At 40.6% G+C, this 17,896-nt stretch overlaps 1 protein-coding gene across 1 annotated transcript in view; it reads right to left on the bottom strand.

Moving 5' to 3' along the window:
- The window catches only part of ATP2A2 (ATPase sarcoplasmic/endoplasmic reticulum Ca2+ transporting 2), a 44,585-nt gene that overhangs the window by 1,909 nt on the left and 24,780 nt on the right, over positions 1-17,896 (bottom strand). The window contains exons 10-20 of the mRNA XM_075834532.1: positions 17,426-17,528; positions 16,087-16,218; positions 15,663-15,785; positions 15,171-15,389; positions 14,498-14,833; positions 13,747-13,967; positions 13,081-13,283; positions 12,562-12,647; positions 10,740-10,873; positions 10,266-10,383; positions 8,520-10,149 (exon numbers count right to left, since the gene is read on the bottom strand). Coding sequence (XP_075690647.1) covers positions 9,880-10,149; positions 10,266-10,383; positions 10,740-10,873; positions 12,562-12,647; positions 13,081-13,283; positions 13,747-13,967; positions 14,498-14,833; positions 15,171-15,389; positions 15,663-15,785; positions 16,087-16,218; positions 17,426-17,528 — 1,945 coding nt within the window. The 3' untranslated portion in view covers positions 8,520-9,879. The remainder of the gene's footprint in view (positions 1-8,519; positions 10,150-10,265; positions 10,384-10,739; positions 10,874-12,561; positions 12,648-13,080; positions 13,284-13,746; positions 13,968-14,497; positions 14,834-15,170; positions 15,390-15,662; positions 15,786-16,086; positions 16,219-17,425; positions 17,529-17,896) is intronic.

Below are 17,896 nucleotides of genomic sequence, written 5' to 3'. Positions count from 1 at the left end.
TGTTACACATTACTGTGACTTTACAGCTCATTGGATGCTCTGTCAATAGTGGGAGAGTATGGTGGGTCCAATTAGTAGTACAGTAGATAGATATATATCTAATATATATTTTTTAAATCTCTATCAGACACATGATATGGGTGAGAACAGACTGAGCGGTAGTCGCATGCCGCAGAAAATACACCGGTGAATGGCTGCACAATTAACAGTGACATCGTAGAGAGCCATTCGCCACCACATGTGGGCTGGTTTCAGCTGCTGCTCTGTGTTCTCGCCCTAAATGGGACAATACCAAGTATATATTACTACCATCAGTAGTTCTCAATTGATGGAGACCTAATATTACGCTAACTTGGCAGTCAATTTGGTTAAAAAAAAAAAAAGTTCAATGCACGACTTAAAATCCAACTGTAAATACCTACTGGCATAATGAACGGCTATTTCTGATTTGCTTGCCAAAAAATATGCAACATCATTGGGTCATGAGTCTACACAATTCTATATCACAGTAGTTAACAGCATTCATGTGCATAGTGAACTTCAAATGACAACCGTGTTCATTAGTGTGTGGATGAAGAAGTGTGTTATTAAAGTAGTAGAGGTGAAAGGTTAAAAGTAGTGATTTATCACACATTTTAGAATATAACCAGCCATGTATTTCAGGGACCTGTCAGTTCATATACTCTCGTGATCAACATGAACTTGGGAGTAAAGATGAAACCCATCCTACAGCATCCCACATAGTTGTACCCAGGGTCACACCACCTTGAGAGCGCAAAAATGGAAATCTCAATTCCAGGTTGGTAGAAATCAAGATGTTAAATGCAAAAAACATACCACATTATCAAGTCAAACTACCAATCGCTACTGTAGCATGGGTCACTGGGCGAGATGCATCTACACTGGATCAGACCGTTTTGCAATATGATAGCATATCTTTCACAAACCATCGAGATTCAGATGTTGCTTCCCAAATGTAAGTTTAACATAAGTTTTTTTTATTTTTTACCATGAAATGCAAACATAGTATTTAGAGTTGTCAATTTTGTCACTAGTTAAGAGTAACTTGTCAGCAGTTTTGAGTTTCGCAAAACTGCTGACAGCGCTATAAACAGGTTGGCGAGTGCGGCGCAGCCACGCCTATGTTGTCGGTCATGCAAGTTGCAGTACCAAGAAATCTCAGTTGTGAGGCTCTGGCGCCGCATTTGTAAACGTAACTTCCTTCTCCCAATGATTGTTCTAGCAGTATCCGGATTGGATGCATCACTCAGAGTAGAGGGGAGCGGCTGGCCGCGGCCAGTGCACTGAAATTTAAGAGGCCATCTCCGTGTTACATCAAAATAGAGATTTCTCAGTCATACAACTTAAGGTATCGTTTTGCTGCACTCCCCACCCTGTAGATAACGCGGTCAGCAGTATTGAGGAATCAAAACCGCTGACGTGTTCCCTTTAAATGAACACTGAATGTTAAAAAGAAAATCTCCTTCCTCTAATATTCTGTCTCATTTCCAAGTATTGATCGAAATATTAAGCATTCTTTGGTGTGTCCAATGTGATCAGCCATTTCCTCACAATCCTATGTCAGGCTGTAAGAAAACGGACTACTGAAGGAGACTTCTCCCACTACTTTCTGGAATAGAGGGCGAGCAACACTAAGCCTCACCCCCGCGCAGCTACCCAACAGGCAAAAACCGGAAAAGAGCACAAATGAGTAAAATATCTAGCCTTCTGCTGCAATAGTTCCCGATTTAATTGCAAATTTGACAGTTTCACATGTGTGTGGAAAATGTAGATTAGATCCGAAATAACTACCAGAGGAATAAACCTACAATAAAACTAGCCAGCATAACAAAATGATCTATGGCACTATGAAGATATTTATCAAGTTACTTACCACTTTATCACATTTACATTTTAGGACAAGGAAAGCCAGCTGCTTCATATATTCTGGTGATCGTATCGGTTTCTCACTAGAGCAACAAGGTGACATTTAGTCACGTCCAAGGTTGTGGGCCACCGTACAGCCACCATAGTCCAACTTAACCAGAACAAACTTTTTGTGATAGTCGTGACTACTTCTGTTGCGTTTCAGGTAATGCCGCAATTTTACCGGGAATCTTGAGCGACGAAAACAGTCGCCTTGTGTTACATTATAAAAACCTAAATTCACAAAATGAAGATTCTCACAGGAAAACCGCTACAAAAAAAATAAAAAAAATGTACCGTTTGAAGCATTAACAAAAAAACAAAAAAAAACAAACAAAAAAAACTTACACTAAAAAGGTAAAAAACATCATAGAAGCTTTAATATCCTAAAATCCCCTAAATTGGACAAGGTATTGAGATTACAACTGTAATTCTTCTGCCTAAAATTAGGATAAAGTAATATACTATGAAAGATTGATGAAATGGAAAAAAAAAGTACCGCAAGTCTTTCCTGGCAGCTTTGAAGTGTGACTGTAGCGTTAAACACAGCTTGGTCACTAGGAATGCTTGCTTTTAACCTCTCCATTTATGGACATAATAGGCTTGAACCTCTTTCTAGCAAAAATGCTTTGATTCAAACTGCTAAAGCTGGTAGCACTATACACAGCCAAGCCAAATAATCAAAAAGTAATAATACATGAGCTAAAAATAAGGGCACTCACTAACTAAGACTTATCATAACAGGTGGAGCTCATCTATGCCACAACTGCAGCTCCACTATTTTTTTTACACAGGCTGCAGTTAATCGTATCTTTTGCGATTTCCCCTAACACAAACCTGTGTTCAGGGAAAACCAGACAAAAACACCACATTTGGAGGAAAAACGAAACATGCTATAAAAAAAAAAAAAAAAAAAGGGAGTAAGCAAACCTAATTTAAGGGTTTCTTCAAGCAACACGATTGATGCATGCAGAATGAATATCCTAGTGCATCAATGGGCTCCGCACGGGTAACCGGGTGTTTTAGGCTCGCAGGTTAGTTTACAATTAATAGAACCACAAACAGAAGATTGAAAGGACCATTTAAATTCCTAACAATTTAAGATCTCTGCTTACAGTTTTACAATTGGAACCTTCATTGGTTACAACAGTGTGAGTGAGCATGTGAGTGAGCATGAGTGAGTGAGCATGTGAGTGAGCGCTGGTCATGTGGTAATCACAAGTGCATGGCTCGTTACTGTACAGTAAAGGTGTATTCTCTTGTGGCATATAGTTTTAAACCAAGGATTTGGTGCAGTTATGCTCTAAGGCGGCAGGGATGGGACAAAAAAACAAAACGCTGCTTCATGAAGGCTAAACTAGGCTGTGTCCTTAAGGGGTTAACGTCTATTTGCACATGACAGAATCCCGTTCTCATGTTATTCAAGCTAGCTGCTTAAATAAGAAAAAGGGAATCTGTCAATTTTTAAGTGCTATGTACACCAAAATGGTCATGAGACCATGGCGATTTAAAATCAGAGCATCTATAAGATGTTTAAGGTTAGACTAGTGGGTGCAGAACAGTTTCTGGAGGAGAGCCCTGTCAGCAGCTCTGCAATGAGCCAAGCCATTCTATTAATCACAGGAATCAGTGCTACAAAATCCCAATCGGATAGCCCCCCCCCCTTTATTACGCAATTTTCTTTCCTTCATGATAGAAGTGTTGTGTATGTGAATTAACTGCCCTGTTTGCAACAATGCAGATATTTCATGCTTAAACCCTTAATGACCAGCCTATTTTGGACCTTAATGACCAGGCCATTTTTTAAGTTTTTCCATCGTCGCATTCCAAGAGCTATAACGTTTTTATTTTTGCGTCGACATAGCTGTATAAGGTCTTGTTTTTTGCGGGACAAGTTGTACTTTTCAATAGCACCATTTTGGGGGACATATTATTTATTGATTAACTTTTATTTGGGGGGAAATAGAAAAAAAACCTGAAATTTCGCCACTCTTTTTCGCGTCTTAAATCTACGTCGTTTACAGTGTGGTATAAATAACACAATAACTTTATTCAGCGGGTTGTTACGATTGCAACGATACCAAATTTGTATAGTTTTTGTATGTTTTACTACTTTTACACAGTAAAAACGCTTTTTTTTCAAAATTATTTGTTTGTGTCTCCATATTTGAAGAGCAGTAACGTTTTTATTTTTTCACCGATGCGGTTGTATGAGGGCTTTTTTTTTGCGGGAAGACTTGTACCAATAAAAACTACCATTTTGGAGTAGATGCGACTTTTTGATCACTTTTTATCACATTTTTTTTAAGTCAGTATTCACAGAAAATAGCAATTTTCTTACAGCGTTCACCATGCGGGTTAAATAATGTCATACATTTATAGTCGGGGTCGTTACGGACGCCAAATGTGTGTAACTTTTTAACTTTATTTTGTTTTTTTAATAGTAAAGCAGTTTGTAAGGGGAAAAGCTGGGTTTTTCATTTTTTTTCTAATTAACTTTATTAAACTTTTTTTTCACTTTTTGACTAGTCCCATTAGGGGACTATAATATGCGATTCTGCGATCGCATTTATAATACACTGCAATACTTTTGTATTGCAGTGTATTACTGCCTGGCCGTTTAACACGGACAGGCATCTGCTAGGTCATGCCTGCGGCATGATCTAGCAGGCATTCACTCCAGGCAGACCTGGGGGCCTTTATTAGGCCCCCGGCTGCCATTGGAGACACAGACACTCGGCGATCGTATCGCCGGGTGTCGGTGGGAGAGAGAGGGAGCTCCCTCCCTTTCTCCAAAACCACTCAGATGCGGTGCTCGCTATTGCGCACCGCATCTGAGGGGTTAAACGGGTGAGATCGATACTAATATCGATCTCACCCGGCAGAGCAGGGACGCCAGCAGCTGAGAGCAGGGAGATCTGACAGTTCCCTGCTCTGTAAACTTATTCCGATGCCACGACGTAAAAAGTCTATGGCATCGGAATAAGGCCAGTTAGTGACCGACCTAAAAACACGATGGGCCGGTCACTAACGGGTTAAATGGTCTGAAACTTCTTTAGAAAAGACATGCCTTTTATTTCTGGTGTAGCCTGAACACAGACACTCCTTAGTAACCGGTCAACTCATTAAAACTAGGAGTGTAAGGGTATGTTCACACGGCCTATTTTCAGACGGCTCCATTACGCCTGCAAACATCTGCCCGTTGCTTGCAATGGGTTTTACGATGTTCTGTTCAGACGAGGTGTAATTTTACGCGTCGCTGTCATTTCTTTGGACGTTTTTGGAGTTTTTCATTGACTCCATTGAAAACCAGCTCCAATTACGTCCATAATGAACGATGCGAAAAACGCGAGTACTTGCAAAAACGTCTGAAATTCAGGAGCAGTTTTCGCCTGAAACCAGCTCCGTATTTTTAGACGTATTTTGCGTTTGCGTGTGAACATACCCTTAGACTGCAAAACGTGTACTGAATATAAATCATACCACTGCAAACAGATTTAGGACACGTCCACACACTGCAGAATTGTTCTGTTGGGTTTTTCCATGTGGAAATACGCCAGTGTATTACAGTAGCTGAAATGTGAATCAGATTTTAAAAGTCAATTGACATGCAATGCGGACGGAAATTCTGCCGTGCTTACGCCGTATGGACATACCCTAAATGTTTGCATTAGGCCCCATGCCCACTTCCGTTTTTCCTTCAGGGTGCTAGCCGTTTTTCTGACGGCTAGCACCCTGACCCATTCATTTCAATGGGGCCATGCACACTTCAGTTTTTTTGAGAGTCCCGTTGCTCCGTTCCAATCCAAAGTAGAGCATGTTCTACTTTGGTCCGGGATTCCATGACCGTGAGGCCCATGCAAGTCAATGGGGCCGTCAAAAAAAACTGAAGGCACACGGAAGGCACACGGAAGGCATCAGTGTGCCGTCCGTGTGTGACGGAGCCATTGCCTAGCAACGGCCGGGCGGGCAGAAAAACATAAAATATTACACTAATCGGCAGCCACTTGTCTCTATCAATCACTGATAGAGAAAAGAGGCTGCCGATTAAAAATAAAAATCAGTTCATATGTACCCGGTCGTTGTCTTGGTGACGAGTCCCTCTTCTTCCTCCAGTCCGGCCTTCCTTTCTGACGCGGCAGCCTGTGATTGGCTGCAGAGGCCGTTGCAGCCTGTGATTGGCTGCAGAGGCGGTCACATGGGATGAAGCGTCATCCCTGGAGGCCGGCCTTCTGACGTCATCCTGACATGCGTGACTGCCAATACAGCCTGTGATTGGCTGCAGAGGCCGTTGCAGCCTGTGATTGGCTGCAGAGGCGGTCACATGGGATGAAGCGTCATCCCTGGAGGCCGGCCTTCTGACGTCATCCTGACGTGCGTGACTGCCAATACAGCCTGTGATTGGCTGCAGCGGTGACATGGATGAAACGTCATCGATGGACGCCGGACAGGAGGAAAGTATGAAATGTATTTTTATTACATTAAAATTGTATCTTCCGTGCGCCGAGCATGGTACTGTCCAGGGTGCTGAAAGAATTACCACCGATCAGTGCAGCCCATTAACTCTTTCAGCACCCTGGACAGTACCATGCTCGGCGCACGGAAACGGAAACACGGAGTGCACACGGCCATTAAAACGGGCAAACGGATCAGTCACAGACGGCCGTGAAAACTGTGGCGGAAGCGTGCACGAGGCCTAAGTCCCACTCTTGCAGTATCACTGTACAATGTAGACCCCACAAAACCAGACAACCTTCAATAAATGAGGGTGGAAATGGCTCCATTTGCTGATCAGCATTGCTCCTCTTGCTAGATTAGATAATCACACAAGTCAAAGAAAGTCAGACCTCAGTGGCAGTATTTTATCGTAAATTTCAGGCTTCATCTGCTGTATAGTAGAGGACGAGGGGGGGGGGGGGGGTTCTAGAATAGTGCCATTTTCATAAGTGAACTTAAAGCGGCTCTGTCACCAGATTATAAGTGCCCCATCTCCTACATAATCTGATCGGCGCTGTAATGTAGATAACAGCAGTGGTTTTTATTTTGAAAAACTGTCATTTTTGAGCAAGTTATGAGCAATTTTAGATTTATACTAATTAGTTTCTTAATAGACAACTGGGCGTGTTTTTACCAACTGGGTGTTGTACAGAGAAGTGTATGACGCTGATCAATCAGCATCATACACTTCTCATTGTTCCAGCCCAGCTTCTTTCACTGCACATTGACACTGGGTTGAAACAATGAGAAGAAGTGTATGACGCCGATTGGTCAGAGTCATACACTCCTCTGTACAACACCAAGTTGGTAAAAAGTAAAACACACGCCCAGTTGTCTATTAAGAAACTAATTAGCATAAATCTAAAATTGTTCATAACTTGCTCAAAAATGATCATTTTTCAAAATAAAAACCACTGTTCTCTACATTACAGCGCCGATCACATTATGTAGGAGATAGGGCACTTATAATCTGGTGACAGAGCCTCTTTAAGAAAGTAAAGCTCTAGCATTATGGCCAAAAAAAAGAATCCCCGTTTGGGCCATGCATGATACTATCAAGTGTTCACGTTACTTGGCATGAGTTACTCTGAACCAGTGATGCTTAAATGATGACTAAAAACTTTTGACGTCACAAAGTTTTGATTGGTGGTGGCCCAAGCACAGATCCCCACCGATCGCTAAAAACAAAGCGGCAGAAGTGCTGCTTAGTTTCTGAACAGCTGTCCTCAGCAAAGCCTAGCAAGCGGTGTACAAACCCATAGACTTTCTATTGAGCCTGTACACCACTTGCTCGGTTTTCTAAAAAACAAAACCAAAACACAAAACCCCAGCAGATCAGAAATTAAGCAGCACAGAATTTCCAAGCGCTTCTGCCACTGTTTTAGCGATCAGTGGGGGCCCCAGTGCTCAGACTCCCAGCGATCAAAAAACTACTGACGTGTCGTTATGACATATCAAAAGTTTTCGTTTAATAACTCCTTTAACTTCCTCCAGCTGCTTATTTGGTAAACTACTAGATTGTGTGAAACCATTAGCACCAAAAATAAAACAAATGATTTGTTACTAAACGCTTTAGCAACTCATGATCCCATGACAATAGCGTAACCCAGACAAGTAAGGCCCATGCACACGGCCATAAAAATCATCCGTAATTACAGACCAATTCATTTCTATTGTCCACGAACACATGTCCGTTTATTTACAGGACAGTGTCTGGGACATAGAATATAGGACGGGTGTTTTGCTTATCCCAAACCGTGCTCCCATACTTTATATGCGAGCACGTTCCGCAAATGCGGATTACAAGCACGGCCGTGTGCATGAGGCCCTAGACCCTATATGCTTGAATATCTGTTCTGAAGGTCAATTCATTTTATACACATTCAGTGCAGATCTAGTGGGCACGTTAACATTGAAAACAAAACAGGATTAGTGAAATATTTCCTGTATGTGAAATGTAAGTGTAGGACAGACTCAGTGCAAAGTATTGGGAAACTTAACCAATTTTATTCTTTAGCAACAATACAGACTGTAATTTCTTGCATCGTTACACGAACCAGCTATGACGGAGTGTTTCAGAGGCAATGAATACTCACTTTAGTTGATGTGTTGGAAGGCATTTGGAGAAAAACACCACAATTAGGACGTTTAATGACCTAAACTTTGGTGGCTGAGGGAAGTCAACCTGAAAACATGCTCTAACAGTTAAATGATGGTCATTAGTGTCACTTTAAAATAAAAATAGATCTATACAATATGTTCATTTGGTCATGTGCTATTTACAGGTTTTACAAAATAAAAAAAAAGTTAAATACATAGTTATTTCCCCAACTCTGGTTAATACAGGTTAGAAGAATAACTTGCAATGATAACAGATGGATGCTTGCTTGCCAACAACTGTGAAATATAATCCAGCTTTATCTTTGTAGTGCAATTTTTTTGATCACACCCACACAATGTTCTATATAGAAAAAAAAAATGATATAAAAAAAAAAAAAAAAAAGAAGAAAATATGATAAGGAACTTAGGTGATAAAGCATTTGTAAGACAAGACATGTTTCTCTGTCCATTAAAAGGTTTTATTTTATTTTTACTAGGCTGTGAAGTATAGCCCATTAAATGGGCAATACGAAGGGGAAAAAAAATTGGTTGGCTACAATAAAATACATTAGACATTTAAATAAATAACCTTAAAATATATGGAAGGAAAACATGATTTGAACTTGTTGGGGGAGGGGAACTACACAAGCAAGAATAGGCATACCTCTTACAGGGAATCCGACTATTGTAAACAGATAGGAAATAAATGAAATGAGGCTGGAAAACAAAATACTGACTGAGGTAGCAGTTATCCGCTTAGTGCAGAAAAAACAAACTGGCTTATGGCTAAATAAAAAAAGCCCATTAGACAGACAGTATTATGATATCAAATCAAATGACCATGCAGAAACACAGATCATGCTTTGTAATTTTAGTCAATTAAGATCACACGTTCCCTAAATCTGCGACTAATTTTCTGCAGATTATGTCCATTGGATCAAATTATTGTTCCTTTTTGCTTCCTTGTATGTGTTTTTTTTTTTTTTTCCTTTAAATGAGAAATGATACTATGAAACAGAACACTGTACATGCTTTTTTTTCCCCATCTACAAAAAAAAAATAATGTTTGCATAAAATAGTGTTAGTCTTCTGTACATGTCAATGAACACTACATGAAAGGAAAACAAAAACAAAAAAAAAAAACCTCTTATCCGCATTGGAGTCAAGAGGGCTGGGTGGGGCAGATGGGAGCAAAATGAGAAAATAAGACCTAGTATGAGAAACAAACTTGCCTTCACCAGCACTATGTTCATGTGAAAATTCAGCAGAAATAGACAGTTGCTTTAAACAAAAAAATAAAATAAAAAAAATAATGAACTGGTTAAGTTAAACATTTCCATTCTGTAAAAATGTCAGTCAAGACCAAAACATCTCAGTAATGTTAGTGTCGGTGCTGTAAAGCCAGATAATCAAAGGTAAGAAAATGAACACAAACGGCCAAGAAATCCCCTCAGTGCATGCTGAAAAAGTGCACGGTTTGGCTGCAGGCTTTTCACACTCTTTACCAGGTTCCAAGAAGTTACGGGCAACAAATTTAAGTACTTCATCCAGAAGTATAACCGGTAGTGAGATTTTCAGCACCATCAACCACTGAATCAAGTTCAATGGAGTAATCTGGAAAATAAGCTATAGAAGAAAAAAAAAAAAAAAAAAAAAAAAAAAGAAGAAAAAAAAGTCGTTAGAATGAAGGTCGGCTCAAACTGTTAAAATTCCATATTACTGGCAGCGTTATATGAACATACCGGTAATGGTTCTACATAAAGAATTAGAAAATGAAGAGACATGGATAAGCAAATGGAGCCCAGAAGCCAGACGTTCTCCCATGGAGGCATTCTCAGTAGGGACTGGTTTTCAGACAAGCTACGAAAAGAAAATGATACAAAGTTAAAAATGAGAAATCTTAGCCTATGTGCCCTTAACAGGTTAAACCCACAGAATCTGGAATACAGAGACATAAGAGTGAGCGCAGGCATTCATGCCACTGAACAGAGTTGCTTATTTACGCCATACAGTTCTGGATGCATAGAATGTTTACATGGGATTAAACAGAATCGTTAAATCTGGCTACAATGGCCTCCAGGTTGTCATTTCATTAGCTTGGAATAAAAAGAACTTCTACAATTTAGCATAGGAAAGGTAAGTTGAAATGCAGCACAACCAAAAAAATAAAAACTAAAACTATAGCTTTATAGGAAATAGAAAAGAGCAAAAGTTACCTGTTCAAAGCGTTACACATTTCAATAGTAACTAGGACAGACAATGCCATAGTCATTGGGTAAGGAGATTCAAAGACTACACATGAAACATTTGCAAAATCTGGATTGTCCTCTTTGCACTGAAGAAAGTGGCTCTACAATGAGAAATCAATAGAGTTTGTTTTTTAAAAAAGGCTTTATTTTCCAAACTTTTTTCAAGTTAGACAAACTACGAGACATTACGATAGGCATCATTACAGTGAATACAGAGCAGATACATTGCACATACAGGATTCACTAAATATCCATGTCTCAATACCCCAACCCAGTCCAACCTTACATACACACACATTCATCCCCTAAAAAATATCTTATCATAGTGATTTGGTATGACTTCATTCATAATAGCCAAAAGACACATCTGAGGTGTAATCATTCGTGGAAAACCATAATGAGCGTGTACCAAAAGGGGGTCACTCTGGGACATACCCACACAGTGTAAATAAGTACCCACATCCATCTGGCAGGAAAAACAGCTATCTGAGGTCAATGCCCCGATCCTGCGGAGTCTGACGGGTGTGTAATAAATCCTATGTAAAAACCGAGACTATCAGAAAATCCCTTGCACCCACAACAGAGTCAAAAAAAGAAAGTTCCACCTCCCTACAATCCTCCTCCACCAAATCAGGGATATCTCCCCTCCAACGCGTAAATGCCTTATCAAAGGGTCTTTGTCCCAGGGAGGACAACAAGATGTAGACCTGGGTAGGAACATTGGAAAGAGCTGGAACTCCAAGAAGGTCCTCCAGGCTAGAGAGGCCAACCGGAGATGACAGAGCCAAATTGGGCACACCAAGCATGACGCAGCTGAAGAGAATGGAAAAAGGCCGTCCCTGGAATGTCAAATCTATCCTGAAGTGCGGAACAGGATACAAAGCCAGAGTCTGCATTACAAACCTGACCCAGGAATTTAACCCCAGCCCCAGAACACATCACCGCTCCCGGGAGCAACTCAAGATGAGACAACCAGGGATTATTCCATAGAGGAGTCCTAGGTGAGTATGAGGGAACCTCCGATACCTTCATCAGAGAATGTGCCGCCCTCCAAGCAACAGCCACCGTATGAAGCGGCAGTGGCAAGCTCCCAGGGGACTTACAAACTTGCTGCAGAGATTTAAGACTCTCATAGGAGGACATCAGTGCACACGCCAGTGCAGTGGCTGCATTACTCAGATCTATCCACCAACGCGCAATCACTAGTTGAGAGGCTAAGTAGTACAAATGAAGATTTGGCGCTGCCATTCCCCACATTTTCCTAGGCCCCTGCCGCAGACCGAGACAGAACCTAGGCACGCAACCCTGCCAATAAAACTATCGCAGTATACCATCAAGCTGTTTAAAGAACCTTCTAGATAACAACTGGACAGGCACGAAATAAGTATAAAAATTTGGGTAAGTATATAATTTTAAAATAAATTAATCCTGCCATATAGTGACAAAGGGAGGTTCCTCCATGTACCAAGCCGCTTCTCAATAGCCACAACCAAGGGATCAAGGTTGAGTTCACCATACTCCGACCAATCAATATATATAACTAGGACAGACAATGCAATATATATATATATATTGATTGGTCGGAGTATGGTGAACTCAACCTTGATCCCTTGGTTGTGGCTATTGAGAAGCGGCTTGGTTTATATGTATATTTAAAGGATCAATCACGTACTTCGGAATACCCTTCAACATTTTACAGAGAATGATTTATAATCTTAGATGCAATGTGCAGTATGCCATTAACACCACATTCTGATACTTCATAGAAATAAAATGGCAAAATCCATACCAGTTGGTAGTAAGTAATTCTTGGTCCATCGTCAGCTGCAATAAACCACCATGCTGCGGCTCCAACAGTAGCGGCACCCACATAACCTATGTTTAATAGAAATAAAAAAAAAAAAAAACATTATGAGAACCTCTCTTAGTTATGTTAAATTTCTGGCCTATTTAGACTTCATTCACATTTGGGTTCATGTCTTCCGTTGGTCTGCTCAGTCATAGGAGAAAAACAAAACACCTGAAACGACGGACCAATTGCATGATGGACACCAATGGAGCCTGTTGGAACTCATCGACTTCAATGGGTTCCGTCTAGCTTAAGTCAGGGTGTCTCATTTAACTGGAGGAAAAAAGCGCAGCATTTTGCACGATTTTGTCTGCCATTTTTAACCGCATTTGTGATGAAGGCTCCTAACACAGCCTCAGTTACACTTAAGGCAAAACCATATCAAACAAGGTTACTCAAAGGAACAATTATATTTCAAACAAAGGCGTTGGCTGTATTATTGATATAAAGTACACTCACATCCAATAATAAGATAACGAAAGAACAGCCAGCCACTGATCAATGGTTCCTTGGGATTACGTGGTGGCTTGTTCATAATGTCCAGATCCGGTGGATTGAAGCCCAATGCAGTGGCAGGAAGGCCGTCTGTTACTAGATTTACCCACAACAGTTGAACAGGAATTAATGCTTCCGGGAACCCAAGGGCTGCAGTCAAGAAAATACTAGTGGAATAGGAAAATAAATAAAATCAATAGTTTAAAAATGGACTGTTTCACCACAACAACCCCTGTCCATATGTTCTATTTGGGCATCTGGACGAGGGGCGATCCCCTGCACAGGATCCCCACAACCCTCCATGTGCCAGAACAGAGGCATTGTGTAGAACCAGCACATCCATGCATTACATAGACAGCTATTCATTTGAATGACTAGCACTTTTCATTGAAGTGGCCACAGCAAGGGAACGGTGCGCCTAGCCTTGAAAGCACAAGAGCTTAACACCAAAAGGGTAGAGAAGACCGTTTTTTTTCCTTCAAGAAGTAGGTGTCTTCAGGAGACAAGCCCTTTCAAACAAAGTACGATTATTGAAAACCCCTTTAATAGTCCGTGAAGGATCTGGGGAAATATTGTTTTTTGGCAGAAAAAAGAGAAAGGATTCTTCGTAGCTAAAAACTAAATACATACCAAACCACTTCCCCAACGTTAGAAGAAATGAGGTATCGTATGAACTGCTTCATATTATTGTAAATTGCCCGTCCTTCTTCAACAGCAGCTACAATAGTGGAGAAGTTGTCATCAGCCAGAACCATTTCAGAGGCAGTTTTAGCGACTGCAGTGCCAGATCCCATAGCTATTCCAATCTCTGCCTTTTTAAGAGCAGGGGCGTCATTTACACCATCACCAGTCTGAAAGAAGACAGACGCATTCTTTATTTACACTTGTAACCGAAACATTTTATTATTTTACTTTTTTCAAAGTGTGGCGTGAAGCTGAATGATGTGATAACCAATAGGCCAGGAAAAAGAATCTCATGGTGGAGAAAAATATACCAACATTAGTGAAAATCCACGTAATTAAATTCTCGCGACTAATCCTATATTGCAAACAAGATCATGCCAAACTCCTAAATGCAGTTTGTTTTTTTGTAGTCGGCACATATTTCACTGTGGTGTACAAGTACCCATAATAAAAAAGGATCTTAAAACCTCAAACCCTATTTGGTACACATTGAGGTTATATTCACACACGCAGTTTTATTGTAGTGCGGGTTTTTTTTTTTTTTTTTAGTAGAGGCCGGCTACATTAAGTAAAACAAGAATTCTCAACTAGTGCAACAAAATATGGCCTCTTTTGTGAACTAGTTCCCGAAGAGCAAGGCTGCAGTGCTAAAGGGGCAACAGTTATTATACAGGAAAAAGCCACCTAAATTACTTACCATAGCTGTAATTTCATCAAAAGACTGTAGAAATTCAATAATTTTTGATTTGTGTGAAGGCTCAACACGAGCGAAGCACCGTGCATGCATACAAGCGTCCCTCTGAGCGGCTAGAGACAGCTCATCGAACTCGCGGCCAGTGAAAGCCCGGTCAGAAACATCTTCATCTTCACGGAAGATACCAACACGTCGGCAAATTGCTACAGCTGTTCCTTTGTTATCGCCAGTAATCATGATCACGCGAATACCAGCCTGTCTACACATTTTTACTGAGGCGGCAACTTCTGTTCTTGGAGGGTCCAACATTCCAACACAGCCAACAAATGTCAGATTGGTCTAAATATGAAAAAAAAAAAATGCATTTATTTCAAGTGGTTGACAGGTTTATGTAAAAGAGCAGTTAAAAAAAAAAAATAAAAAATATCCATCGGAAGTTGGAATTTGTTGCTCAATCTCCTCAAAATAGAACCCTTGTTCATTTATGCAGCTCAACTAAACTAAGCAAATGGGCCAGTGATCAGAGGGGTAGAAAATACGTATTCTAAAATACACACAACCAGGGATACACTAGTAGCTGCATGTGATGCAACATTTCATCATGTCTAGTTACAGATCGCAACAATGGGTACAATGGACAAGTGGAAACATGGTTAATGTATATCAAACCGCTCACCTCATAGTTAATAAAATTGGAAGATTCTTCCAGATTCATCTCCTCTTTCCGTGGAGGGTTATCATGTGTTGCCAGTGCCAAGCAGCGCAGAGTGTCTCTGCCTGAACCCCACTCTCTGATCACACTCAATACCTTCTGTTTAATTCCTGCAGTCAAAAGTACTTTTCCACTACCAACACGAATATGTGTACAGCGATCAATTAAGCCCTCAGGGGCACCCTAAAGAAGCAAACATGAAAAGAGAAATTCACAGTTAATTACCGGAGTCCAGCATTGCCATAACCCGTTCATTACCATTAGTTTTTGTTAAAGTGACAGAAGCCTTCAATGTACCACGTCTCCACTTACAACCTCCTGATGCCACGAGTGGACTTAAATATTAGCAAGGTTATCAATATCTCACACACATGCAATACAGAGGGGATCGACCCCATTTAGGTCTGTTCCTTCATAAAAAAAAACATCGGTATATATTCTTGAATTTGCAGTTACCTTAAGAAACATTTTGTTCAAGTTGGTCCGACTTGGTTTATTTGGTGTACAGTACACAGACATGGATTTTCTATCTCTTGAGAACTCCAATGTGAATTCTTTCTTCATAAGTTGCATTATAACCTGCAAAAGAAAGGTGGGGAGTTGCGATAAGCGCTCTGCCACGAGTTGATATTCAAATGTAATCCCTTCCCTTTCTAGGAGACCCAACTCATTCATTTAACTGAAAACTGCTACAACAGAAGTATTGCCCACGATTGTTTAGTGCCTTGCTAGAGATTACATTAAAACGACATGTAAGGGGTTTTACTTCTGCACTGGTTACTGTACATCCGCACAGGTGGCACAACGGTCATTACGGTTTAGCAAAGTTCAATCAAGTATCACTGCACTTGGGAAGGGGAGTGAAGGAGAAGAAACTTACCGAGTTACAAGCATTAACACGTTCGATCCTGGTCAGTCCCTTAAGATCGGTGTCAAACACATTCATTTTTTCAACCAAACAAGTAAGAGCAGTCTCCGTCGCTTCTCCAACTTTCTCATAAACTCCTTTAGCCTATATTGTGAGAAAAGACAGACAATCATAATTTCCACACAGAGAAGATTTGAATAAGATCGCGTGCACATGTAGCGGAAATATCCACTGCAAATCCACCTTCAGATATCGCCGCAAACGTTACACATGCGGACATTGTTGTGTATTTCACCCCTCTCATAAAAAGGGGTAAAAACCAAAACAGAAATTAACCATTTTAAGATCCGCAACGCAGGTCAATTTCCATGGAAAAAAAAAAAACTCTGCAGCGTGTAGAGGAGCTTTGTTCAAATCTCACTACATGGCTGGAACTGTTATAGCCCTGTTCAGTTTTTCGCAGGCAGCAAAATCCACCTCAATTTCTGAAGGAATTTTGTGGCAGATTTTGACCTGCCTGCAATTTCTTGCCGCGATTTTCCACGGCATTTGCCTGCGGGCCATTAAGCGCCGTGGGGTGAAAAAAATAAAATAAAAAAAACAAAACAAACGCTTTATCTGTCTCAAAGCCTACAGTGGCGTAACCACTGAAAGTAAGATCATGCCGCTTATTGTTATACCACGAGTGGTTAAAAGCAGTCAAGGGGGGGAAACATTTTTAGAAAAAAAAAAAAAAATTCTCCTCCCATTAGTCAATGAGAGGCATTTTCGGAAGTTTTTTGGCGTCTAATCGGACGCGGTTCTCACGTAAAAAAAAACTCAGTGTGAACTGGGCGTACAACATTGCAGATTTGCCATCGCTAAGTCTGCAGTGTGTGCAGGGCCCCATAGTCTTATAAACAGGCATTCTTGTATTACTTTAGTGTACAAGCGAACATGCAAATCCAATTTCTACAGGGAAGGATATTGTAGTTCGTCGGTAAAAATCCCTATTACAAAGTGTCACTTTCACAATTCAGCGGTTTCCCTTGACCCTAGCATTTCTCACTAATCAAGTCCAGAATAATAGAACGCTTATAAAACCAATGGTGGGCCAAAAGGGAAAGCATTAGTTGGATGGAGGAAGCAATTTCCATCATCTAGGGTGGTGATGCTTTTTCTATGACAGGCTAATGAAATTACATATCACAGTTTGTTGTTTTTTTAAATTCTGAACAACATTGCTCAAATGGGCAGATCGTCGAATTACTGGATACCAGCTAACCCGTCAATAATTCTCATACCTACTTTTGCATTCCACCACTTATCAAGTGTTATATAGACTTCACCCATTTATTTCAGTTATACAAACCTCATTAAAGTCCAAAGAGGAGTCATTGCAAAGTGCACAAATTGTGGCAAGCTCTACCAGTCCATCATACTGGTAACATTTTACAAGTTTGTCATCTTTCAGCCTAAAAGGGTCAATGGGGAAAAAATAAATTATTTAAATAAAAAAGTGAACATTAAAAGCCTACACTTCAAAGATACATTACTACTGGAACTTCTAATGCTCAGTTGCTTGTTTTTGGAACAGACATGGGGAACTACCATTATGCTAGTCTAGTGGCCCTACAGTAAGAATTTCAAAGAGAAACTCCCAGCGACTAATAGCATATCCATAAATTATCAGTGGGGGTCTGGTGTCCCATCTACGCTAAATCCAGGGCAAAAGCAGAGGAGTAGGCCTGGAATACACTTGTACGAGAGAGACAGTGCTCCCAGTTGGTGGTTTGTCACTTCCCATAGGCTTGGATTTCAATGGAAACATATTGCCTTTCCT

The sequence above is a fragment of the Rhinoderma darwinii genome, chromosome 1, assembly GCF_050947455.1.
Source record: "Rhinoderma darwinii isolate aRhiDar2 chromosome 1, aRhiDar2.hap1, whole genome shotgun sequence".
Classification (NCBI taxonomy): domain Eukaryota; kingdom Metazoa; phylum Chordata; class Amphibia; order Anura; family Rhinodermatidae; genus Rhinoderma; species Rhinoderma darwinii.
The sequence above is the reverse complement of the archived record's forward strand: the minus strand, read 5'-3'. Positions and strand labels throughout refer to the sequence as shown.